Here is a 12,142-nt window from a genome sequence, read left to right as displayed (position 1 = left end):
TCTGCAAAAAAATGACGCTCATCTTCTGGTTGCTTCCCATTTCAACACACCACAGTGCTCCCTGGCAAACATCTCTGTCTCAGGCTTTCTACAGCACTCCAGCTCAGCGCAAACTGGAAGAAAAGCACCTTATTTTCAGCTATTTCCTTGGGGCATCAGAGACTGGGGGATGACGTTAAATAAGTTTATAAAATCATGAGGGGCATGGATAGGGTGAATCGTCAAGGGTAGGCAAGTCCAAAACTATAGAGTTAAAGTGAGAGGAGAAAGATTTAAAAGAGACCTAAGGGCCAACCTTTTTCATGCAGAGGGCGTTGCATGTATAGAACAAATTGCTAGAGCAAGTAGTGGAGGCTGGTACAATTACAACATTTAGGAGGCATCCGGATGGCTATATGAATAGGAAGGGTTTAGCCAGATATGGGCCAAATACTGGCAAATGGGAACTAAATTAATTTAGGATATCTGGTTGGCATGGATGAGTTGGACCAAAGAGTCTGTTTCCATGCCGTACAGCTCTTAAGACTCTCTGACCCTGGATGAAGTTGAGATGTTGGTGACCTCAGCTGGTCCAGCTACTCCCTGAACATCTGCGACTGTGTTCCCAAATTCCAAATGAACATCATCTACAAAGTTTGTTGACGATGCCACCATAGTGGATATCTAACAACGACAAGTCAAAATACAGAAGGAAGATAGAGGGCCTGGTGACGTGATGCAATGAAAACAGTCTGCCTCTCAACATCAGCAAAACTAAAGAACTGATCATTGACTTCAGAAAGAAAGGAGGAGAATATGACCCCATCTACATCATCGGAATTGAGGTTGAGATGGTGAAGAGCATCAAGTTCCTCGGCGTGATGATAACTGACAACCTATCTCTCATTTCCCATGTAAATGCGATGGTCAAGAAGGTACAGCAATGCCTCTTCTTCCTCCAGCAGCTCAGGAAATTTAGCATTTCCATAAGGCCCTTCACCACCTTCTACAGATACACCATTGCAAGCGTACTGTCCAGGTGCATAATGGCCTGATATGGAAACTGCTCTGCCCAGGACTGTAAGAAACTACAGAAGGTGTTGTGTACAGCCCAGACCATCACGGAAGTCAAACTTCCATCCATGGACTCTATTTACATGGCCCACCGCCGCAGAAAGGCAGCCAAGATTAAAGACCCATCACACCCTGGTAATGATCTCCTACAAACTCTTCCGTCAGGCAGAGCATACAGAAGCAGCTTTAGGTGCACTTCTCTCCACCCGTTACCAGGCTGTTGAATGGACTGTCTAGCCTCTGGTAATGTAACCTGCAATGTAACCTGTATGCCCTCCTAAATCTTTTTGACCTGCACAATCTTTGCTTGCTGTGATCTGCCTGTACTACTCGTAATTAAAGCTTTTCACTGTATTTCGGTACGCATTACAATAAACTGAAAATTAAATCAAATCATGCTATTGGCATCACCTTGCATTACAAACCAGTCATCCAGCTAACTGAGCTAACCAAGCCTTAGCTCCAATGTATGAAGCACTGGTGATGACACACCTCGAGTACGTCATAGAATTTTGGTCTCATTATTTTTAAGAAAGGATAAACCTAACAGGGGTAGTCTTATGAGGAAAGATGGAACATAAAAACAAAGTTGCTGGAAAAGCTCAGCAGGTCTGGCAGCATCTGTGGAGGAGAAAACGGAGTTAAAGCTTTGGGTCCGGTGACCCTTCCTTGGAACTGGTGGTGGCTGAGAAAATGTCTGTTTATATGCAGAAAATAGGGAGGTGGGTGGGATAGGGAGTAAACGATAGGATGGAGCCTAAAGAGAGAGAAAGACAGTTGGACAGACAAAGGAGTTGCTAACGATTGGGCTGGGAGGGTGCATAGTTGTTAATGGGGATTGTTAGTGACTAACAACAGGGGAATGTAATGGCAGGCTATGTGGTAACAAGGCCTGGTGTGTGGGGTGGGGGGCTGGGACATGGGAGAGTTTAAGACCTAAAATTATTGAACTCAATATTGAGTTGAGAGGGCTGTAGGATCCCCAAGCGGAAAATGAGGTGGATTGAGCACTTTATGCTGGTTACAAAAAATTCCTAGGCATCTTGACAAGCTAGATGCTGAATAGCTTCAGATTAAATTATCACCTATTTCAGACCCAGACGAGGAGGAATTTCTTTTCTCGGAGGAATTTATTTGGAATTCTTTCTCCCTGGGAGCTGTGGAGTCAGGGATATCAAATCTATTCCAGGCTGATTTGGAGAGATTTTTTTTAGACATGGGTGTCTCGAGGGTTGTAGGTAGGAAAGTACAACTGAGCTTAAGATGAGGTCAACCGTGATGTTGCTGAATGGTCGAGCAGGTTCAGAGGCTTATAAGGCCAACACTTTGAATTTACAAACAATCATTTGATGATAAATCAACTGTAAATTTTTGTTAAAAAGTTTGATTTTTTAATAATACAAACAAATTAAGAGCTATGAGATGAAAGGCATGTGCAAGGAATTCAGTCATAGATCAGCCTTGTTAAATGGCAGAATAGATAGGGGGGCTAATTGAGATCCTCCTGTTTCTAAATTTCGTGATGAAGTTGACACAACATCAGGAGGGGGAAAAAATCATCAATGAATTTCTTACTCTCAGGCTTGCCTTTAAATGCCAGAACAAGAAATGCTTCAAAATCATGGATATGTATCTAACTGTCTCTATTTGTAGCACCATTATAGTCAAATGGAAAGTAAACCTGATGTAGCTGCTATCTTAAAGAAAGGAAAAAGTGCCATTGATTATAAGGAATTGCCATGTCTAAACTCTGTTTCTTGCATGACCTTGGCCCACCATCCTTTCACATGACTCTCTATGTCAAAAATCTATAGTACTTTGAAAATAGTGAGAGGGACCCAAATATGGATGCACTGCTCCTATTTCTGACTGACTGAATTTTTGCTGGTAAAGGAAAGCGGAAGTATAAAGAGGTAATTCACACACAAGGTGAAGCTGAACTCAGTGGTGCTATTTGAATGTAGTGTTGAGTTTAAACAGCAGACAGCATTTTGTCTGTTATATGTATTATGGATGGCACGAATAATGTAGTGGACATGAAGAATCTTCAAGAGTGTATAAAGTCTGAATAACTGTCATGATGTGAAGTTATTTAAACCCCCAGCTCTTTAGAAATGAAAAGAAAAATCACTGGGAGTTTTTAAAAAGCAAAGTCTGTTCACATAATTAAAATAGCTGTTGTTTGTCATTTTCCATTTGGCTAACATTTCTATTCTGTTGAATGCGGGCTCATTTCCAAAAGCTACATTTGTCTTAGTCGAAGAAGGCATGTTCTGAGTTCTCACTTTAGTGACTAAGATGGGGAATTTCAAGAGTAGGGGGTACATTTTTAATGTGAGAGGAGAGAGACATTTTAAAAAAGACATGAGGAAAAATTTTTACACAGGGCGGTTCGCGTGTGGAATGAACTTCCAGATGAAGTGGTGGATGCGGGTACAATTGTAATGTTTAAAAGACATTTGAGTGGATATTTGAATAAGACATGTTTGGCGAGATGTTGGCCAGGAGCAGGCAGGTGGGACTAGTTTATCTTGGAATTATGTTCGGCATGGACTGGTTGAACCGAAAGGTCTACTTCCGAGCTATATGACTCTATGACAATTTAAATAGGCTAATAAAAAGATTAGCTGTCTTGGACAGTTTGCTTTTGGAAAGGATTAAGCTTTGAGATTTTAGTAAGTTTGATAAGGCTTTGATGAACTTGTTTTAGTATCTGATCTGTCTAGTAAAATCTATATTGCATTTTTAGCATTTTCTGTTGTTTCACCTCTGCATGGCTTCGGATATCCTCCAGGTTAAATACTCGCAATGCTGGCATGGTTGTTAGAAGATACCATGGAAGTGGTTGGGGGAATGATTTGATGCTGAATTGGAATGAGTGTGTGGAGCTGGCAGGGATGTGGGTGGATGATGAGTAGAGAGTGCTAGAGGATCCTGGGACTGAGATAGGCTTTTTAGCCAGGCTGCCTCAGCACTCAGCCACCTCTTTTGAAGTGCTTCCAACTTTGTGCATTCCTGCTGCAGAGCCAAGATCCTTCGACTTGGAGTCTGTCTGTTGACACCGTGGGGGCAAGTCAGGAAATTTCCACAAAAGTGAAAATCTCGGCTTGAGTGTTTGATCATTGCACGCTGAAGTATCGCTGAGTTGACATGCAATTTGTCTATCATTCCCACTATAGAGTGATTAAAAATTGCATTTATATAGTACCTTTTATATCATCATAGTGTTTTGCAGCTAATGAAATACTTTTGAAGTCTCGTCACTTTATTTTTATGTAGGAAATGTGATACTTAAATTTCTGCCGAGCCAGTTTCCACAAACTGCAGCGTGCTAATGACCAGATAATCTTTTGCCATGCCGTTGATTTAAGGAAGAAATGTCAGTCTGCACATTAGAGCTTCAGGATCTTTTACACTTGCCTGAGAGGGTGGATTTCTGCTTCCTGTGCTTGGCTTTAGAGCATTAATTGATGGTAATTACTGAAACTGTGGTATAACCCAGTTTATGCAGAGCAGGGATTAAACCTGGAATTTATTGGTGAGTGTGAATTCAGGAAGGGGAAAGAAAAATTGTCCTCCTTTGGTTTCGGTAGAGCATGATTCTAGAATTTTTTTTACGCTTGTGCAGAAAGGAAGTCAGGAAAATGTCAGAAATACACCGTTATTCCATTAGTGTATGTAGAAAACTCTTTAACAATTTGGGTGTGATCCTTTCTCTATTCTGAGGAAAAGTTTGTCTCTAAAATGAGTAAGCTCCCTTTGTACAAAGTCTGAGAGACGTACAGGATATTTACTGTATTTCCTGTTTTACTATAATATGTAAAACACATGAAACCAAGCTGAGAGACTTCGATGTCTAGTTTGTGAAGTTGGCGTGCCTATCTCCTCCCTGTGCCTCCACCCTCTGCAATTGGTGATCGTATTCGAGGAGGGGAGAATGTTTCCCAGCTGGCTGCCTGGCCGGACCTGAAAGGGTGTCTGTCGTCAGTCAGGGTGGAGGACCGGGCAGGGCGAGCCTGAGCTGACAGCTTCCAAAAACGAGCATTTTCCGAACTCCTCACAGAAGTGTCTTGACTGGCGCACACTCCAGGTTCAAGTGTGATTCAGCTTCTCTGCACAGGTACTTTTTGAATTGGCTGGCTGCGATTTATCCAAGCTGTGCACGTCATTACCGATCCTTACCAGCCATGGAGTTGGAAGACGAAGTAAAGGAAGGTAAGGAATGGTCTGGAATTTGACTACAAGTCGAAACAAGTCAGGTTGTCTCTCCAAACTAAAAATGTTCTTTAAGTTTTCTCTTTTTAACTAGCGCTCCTTCTGTATACTTGAGCAAACTTTAAAAAGTCGTTAATACAAGAGATTATTGGGAATAAATTTTGAAATTCTGTAAGTACCATTGAGTGAATTTCATCAAGACTTGGTTGCTATTTAAAAACCTGGTAGATACATTTTACCTGAAATTTTATTTTTGTCTTTTAAAATATGAGACGTTACCACTGCTGGAAAATGATCAGTAAACTCAGTTACCAGCAAGTTTGTGGCTACTAGACGAAAAGAAAATCTGGGGAGCAAAATTCATAACAGCATTCAATGCCTCAAAACCAAGCTCTGAGCTCTGAAGGTGTAATGGGATATCTACTGATTTGTCTACAAATTAGACTTTGGATCAGGCAATGCATAAATAATAGTTAGGAAGAGGTGAAAAAGTTTCTCTGGCCTGTGGAACTTCATAGTCCATGTATTAACAAAATAGTATGAGGAGGATGCAAATTATGAATGAAGAATTGTGAGGGCCCTTTGTGCCCGAAGTATCAGTTTGAATCTGGCACCTCCCAGCAACACAGAACTGAGTTACACACTGCCCACAACGCACTGCTATCTAGCCAGAGGAAATGGAGCTGTTGTGGTTCTGTTTACCTTCGATGTCAGCTGGTTATGTTCAAAGACTTTTGATCTCCGTTTTAATAATCAAACAATTCAAGAATGAGTTCTTTTTTAAGTGTTCCTTATTTTAAAAGTAGTTAACTGTGAAAGTTTAAAACCAAATTATGGCCACCAGGATTATTTCTCCCATTTTGAAACCCACTGGAACAAGATGGCCTACTCATGAGTTAAACAAATTGTGTTTTCTTTAAAACCCACATTCTCAGGAGGCAGCGAGATGAAGCTAGTTTAATTGATTGCCCTGGTAAAGAACTTGTCAAAAGAACTGCATTCTCATTACTGAGGGCATAAGAGACAAATGAGGAGAGGAGCCCAGTCAGTTAGCCAGCAAGGCTTTGGGAGGAACCTTTATTGAGCAGGGAGTTGCATACTGATCTCCAATTCAGAACTAGTCTGAATGAGAGAGAGCTGATCTTAAAAAGCCAGTCAAATCCATTCATGGGAATTAGTGTGACTTATGGTTATGATATTTCTTGTTGTCCAGAAGGGTTTGATAATCGACTTGAGAAATATTTTGATTACGTGTCACTTTGCACACTAATGTGTTGTCTGTAAAGTAATGCTGCTCAACAGTAGGCAAAGTATCTATTTCTGAGCACAGTTAGATCTTACTGTTGTAACCCACATTGTCCTTAGTACAGTCAGATGTTGAGCATGACTGAGTCTGATGTGACTGCTTAAGGCTGTCACTTGCTCTCAAGTGCACACAAAACAAGTGACATTGTCAAATAGCCAATGGGGCAGTCTGTTCTGTAAAAGGAGGAAACAGGTTCGAAATGAAGTTTGAGCCTCTCTGATGAAGAGTCTATGCCCGAAACGTCAGTGTTTGTGCTCCTGAGATGCTTGGCCTGCTGTGTTCATCCAGCTTCACACTATGTTACCTTGAGACTTCTCCTATTGTCTGGTGGAAATGTAGGGCTGGATATCACTTGCTGCCATTGGTTGTTTTCAGTGAGTGGCATGTAATATAGATCGAGTGATTAGCTCACACACATGAGAGAGGCATCTACCACATAAACATAACGGAAGGTTTTTAAGAGCCTACTGATTTCACTCAGACATTGCCTATCGCATAAAGACATTGGTTTGGGCACAAAGGCAACAGCAGGCAGATGTATTTTCCAAACTGATTAAAACAGTGGGAAGGGAGAGAGAGAGAGAGAGAGAGAGAGAGAGAGAGAGAACTATCATCATTGCCCCTAATGGGCAATGGGCATTTTACCCACTTTCTTCTTACACAGAATATTAAAAACCCTCCACCCGTCCATCTCACCCTCCACCAGGAGCTGCCAAAACCCCTTGTTAACGTCACTTCTGGCCTTGCTGGAATTGGCTGCCTTTAAACTTTTATTTTCGACTCTTCCTACGTTATCTACACTGTAGTGCGTGTGTAACTGAAATGAGGTGAAACTATCTCCTTCAGCTGATCTTTGTATCTAGGCAGCTGAAGTTATATCACAGTTTATCTCGATGCAAGGCTGAAACCAATTTTCACTGACTTGAAGTTATATGCTTTATGTTCCTCCCAACTCTGCAAGTTATAAATCTTCATGGTGTAATTGTGTGTTTCTATTCCATTAGCATTCTGCTAACGCAACGGTCATAATTACAAGACATTTTAATAATTACCATCACCAAGCATACTCTTTTTTGAAAAGGTGTAAAGGGTTGACTTGTTTTTGCAGTGTGTCACATAACCCAGAGTATGTGGAGGAGCAATCATTGAACAGGCTCAAGTTGAAAATTGATCATTTCTAGAGGCTGATGACATTGAGGAGACAATAAGCCATGATCTAGAATGGCAGGATTGACTAAATACTAACTACTCCTATTCTTAAAGGATTGGAAGTGTTCCATTCTAAATTACCCCAGTACAGCATTTTGAGTCCTAGTTAGCAGTAACTTACTTAGTTTTACAATGAGATCCTTTGCAGATCTACATATCTAGCTATTATTGTGATTTCGCAGCCATCTGGTACAAGTGACTTCTGGCCTTCAGATTTATAGCACGTTTACAGACAATAAAATTCATATAGTCCATTTGGCCCACCCCTCCAGAATTTCCAAAATTGTATTCATAACATCCCTACAGTGTGAAAGCAGGCCATTCATCCCATCAGGCCCAACTGACCCTCCGAAAAGCTAACCAGACAGACCCTCCTACCCTATACCTGTAACTCTGCAGTCCCCATGGCTAATCCACCATGTATGCACATCCCTGGACACTATGCAAAATTTGTCATGGCCAATCCATCTAACCTGCATGTCTTTGGACTGTGGGAGGAAATTGGAGTACCCGGCAGAAACCTATGGAGACACGGGGAAGACGTGCAAACTCCACACAGACTGTGTCACCTGAGGGCGGAATCGAACCCGGGTCCCTGGTGCTGTGAGGCAGCAGTGCTAACCATTAAGTCACCGTGCTGCCCCTGCCCCTGTCCCTCCCATGCCCCACTGCGCCGTCTCATGGTTCTTGAATGGGCCGAAGAGTTTTATGTTCCTTTTCTTGACTGCAATTTATCATGTTTGATCAAGTCTTTGACACATAGTAATTGCACTTATTTCTCTGAATGCTCATTCTTTCAAAACACTATGTTTCCCTGAGTAGAAAGGTAACCTTCATCATTGTGTCCAGTTTTGATCTCCTTATGTAATGAGAGGTATATTTGCTGTGGACGGGAGTGGAATGGAGATTCACCAGATTGAAATGGTGGGATTGTCTGAGGAAGGGAGATTACTTACAAAATCCTTACAAGCTGTGATCAGGGCGGAGATAGAGAAGATGTGTAACCTGGTTGGTGAGTCTAAAACCAAGGGACAGAATTGCGTCTTGATCTCAAGATTGTCTTGGCTGTCTCATTTCACAATGTGGCCACAAAAATAAGTCAACTGACTCAAATCACACATCCTGTGTCACGGCAGAAGCTAAACAACATAGTTAGCTCAACTATAACTTCCAACCGTTTTGTGTCCTGGGAATGACAATTTTAACTAGTTTGTTATCTCTTGGTCTATCACAAATTCACAAGCTGTTTCCTCTGAAAAGAAAGTCAAAACACAAGTCATTTAAATTGAAGCAATCCTGTCCCTGTGCGCATATGTAAATGTGACAGGGATATCTTACAGTATGTAAGACCATTCCAAATGTAATCAAATCCATCTTTTATGATATTATTTTATAAAAGACTCTCAATTATGTGCCCTCAAAGTTAAAGTGCTCCAATTACCACAGTCTTTCTTCACTTATTCACATAAGGTGAGCGACTGGCCTTAAGCTTCTATTCTACACTGACAATTGTTTACTTTGTCATGGTGACCTAACAGAACATTGTATTGAAGGTGCCACCTGACCCGACCAGGAAGATTTACAGTTTTAGCAAATCTTCTGCCAATGTACATAAAAGTGATCTGGTGAAGTAATTAAATGGTCAGTAAACAGCTTGCCTCCAAGCACATAAGAAATAAGAGCAGGAATCAACCATTTGGCACCTCAAACCTGTCCCCCGGCCATTCATCATGATGACGACTGATCTAACCTGAACCTCAGCATTTCCTTCGTGCCAGCTCCTCATAGCTATCAGTTCCTCCGAAGATTGATTTTTGAAATCAACCTTGTCTTTGAATACTTTCAGATATTTAGCCTCCATGCTCTGGGGAAGGAAATTCCACATATCTGCTATCCTCTGAGAGAAAAATAAATTGCTCACATCTCACTTTTAAACGAATGTCCCCTTATTCTGTAACTACGTTCCTCAAGTTGAGGCTCTCTACTAGTGGAAACAGCTTTTCAACATCTGTGGTGTCAAACCCCCTCAGAACCTTGTATGTTTTACTAAATTCTCACCTCCTGAATGAATAAAGGCCATTCAGTGGCCAGATGTTTAGCCATTCTCAGTACAATTCATCTCAGTGAAGCTCTTTTGAATTGCCTCCATTGCCAGTATATCTTTTCTTAAATGTGGGGACAAAACTGTGCACAGTACTCTGGTTGCAGCCTCTTGAACACCCTGTACATTCGTAACAAGGCTTCCCTATTTCGACACCCCCAACAATAATTTCCATTTGCTTTTGTGATTCTGCTACACCTGCATCCCGTCTTTGTGTGTTTCATGTACTAGAACACCCAGATCCATCCTGCATTGCATTTTATGTTGGAGTTGCTCTCCATTCGAATGATAATAGTCTGTCTTTTGATTCTTCCCACAAAAGTACATGACTTAACACTACCCTGCATTAAACTCCTTCTTCCAAGTTTTTGTCCATTCACTCAACCTGTTTTTATCCCTTGCATGAATACCTTGTGTCCTCTCCCCAGCACACCCTCTCATCCATTCACGTATCATCAGCAAATCTGAACACATTATACTCTGTCCACTCTGCCAAACAATCAACATTGTGTGGGCAAAATCTTACAAGGGTCTGAAGAAAGCAGGCTATGACCAGATTGGGAGAATCAGGCAGCAAGCCTGGTGAGGCCTATCTGGATGCTTCACTCACCTTTTACACTGTTGATAAGCGACCTGGTGGAGGAAGTTTCTCACCAGGCAGCAGCATGTTGCTAAAGAGGATTACTGCTCCTTAAACACCTTTTTAACAGCCCTACTTGTTTCATTTAATATTCAGTTTCTTAACTTACAAAATTTACCAAACAAACTAGATATCGAGAAGACTCAATGTGGAAATCAGAGTGAGTACCTCGTGACTACAGGTCATTGTTTGCCCCAAAAGATCTTTATGGTGCTCACAGGCATCAACGTCATGGGGTATGCTCCGTGTGTACCAGCCACATCTATCCTGAAATGAGTCACATTGGCATCTAATACATGCCAGCCTCTTAAAACCCCCTTGTGGCACACTCTGCTTCATTTTCAGGATACTTCTGCACTTCAGTGTACAGCAGGCTCCATTGGCAGCTATCAATGTAATGTTGGAGCGAGAATATTCTGTGCTGAAGGAGATTCAGGCTGTTCATGGACTGGACCAGGCTGCATGTCTGGGGGTCTTTTGAAACTGTCTGGATATTCACAGTATCCCTACTCTACATTGCCTCGCCTATTTGCTTTTTACCCCCTTCGTTAGAGAAACCAGGCTCACGTTACTTCTGTCCTGCCTTTGGCTGAATGCAGACACAAAGCTGAGAAGCTTGTTACGGTTGTCAGTGGGTTCAGTGGTGTCAAACAGGATAACCTTTGGTCAGGTGGTCACAGCACAAGAAGTCAAGGGCAGCCTGGAATACCAACCCAGGAGCTTGGATACAGTCAGGCAGCTGCTCAGGGCGGTCAGAGTCAGGATGCCTTCCTCATGATGGCAGCCCGCTATCCATCTTAACAATTCACAGTGAGGCTGCACACTGCTCCCAAACGAGTTCCTGACTTGGCTTTGAGTGAGTATTCCAAATTTAGTTCAATTTCAGAATGTCCTCCTCTTTCCAGTTATAGAATCATAGAATCCCTACAGTGTGGAAGCAGGCCATTCAGCCCGTCAAGTCCACACTAACCCTCCAAACAGCATCCCACCTAGATTAATCTCTACCCTATCCCTGTAATGCTGCATTTGCCATGACTAGCCCACCTAGCCTGCACATCCCTGGATGCCATGGGCAATTTAGCATGGTCAATCCCATCTAACCTGCACATCTTTTGGACCGTGGCAGGAAACCCACTCAGACATGGGAGAACATGGAAATTCCACACGGACAGTTGCCCAATGGTGGTATCGAACCTGAAACCTTTGGTGCTGTGAGGCAGCGGTGCTGACCGATGAACCTTGTACTGAAGGGCTGTGAGCACAGATTCTTCTGTCTACGTTTTATATGTTTGATCAATAGTTCATCAAGGTTGGGAATGTTTTGAACTGCAGAATGAAATATTATTATCTAGAGCTGTGTCAGGATATTGAAGGTTAAAATTTGAGATTTCATAAGCTTGGCCAACGCTCCAGTGCAGTGCTTTGTACAACTCTGGGGAAAAGCCGTAGGAATTTTTTTTTTAAACTTGACTCTTGCTTTGTAATTTTCTTTGAACAGTTCTCTTTGCTAGATGTAAAGGTACTGAAAATAGGAAAAAGAAAACACTGTTTGTTTGGCTTATGGTGAAGCAGGCCCTGATAGGGTCATAAATATTTTTTGCTTTCTGGTTGGCGTGGG

The 12,142-nt window shown here is 42.0% G+C and overlaps 1 protein-coding gene across 3 annotated transcripts in view; it reads left to right on the top strand.

Annotated features, from left to right (window-relative positions):
- Positions 1 to 12,142, top strand: part of tnfaip8l1 (tumor necrosis factor, alpha-induced protein 8-like 1) — a 56,330-nt gene that overhangs the window by 22,381 nt on the left and 21,807 nt on the right. Inside the window, exon 1 of one of the 3 annotated variants that reach the window (XM_048560213.2) lies at positions 5,010 to 5,268. The exons of the other annotated variants lie outside the window; for them this stretch is intronic. Coding sequence (XP_048416170.1) covers positions 5,241 to 5,268 — 28 coding nt within the window. The 5' untranslated portion in view covers positions 5,010 to 5,240. Of the gene's footprint in view, positions 1 to 5,009; positions 5,269 to 12,142 lie in introns of those variants that run through there. 3 annotated transcript variants of the gene reach the window in all.

The sequence above is a fragment of the Stegostoma tigrinum genome, chromosome 30 (genome assembly GCF_030684315.1).
Source record: "Stegostoma tigrinum isolate sSteTig4 chromosome 30, sSteTig4.hap1, whole genome shotgun sequence".
NCBI lineage: Eukaryota > Metazoa > Chordata > Chondrichthyes > Orectolobiformes > Stegostomatidae > Stegostoma > Stegostoma tigrinum.
Note: the sequence above shows the minus strand (reverse complement) of the source record. Positions and strands in the feature narration are given on the sequence as shown.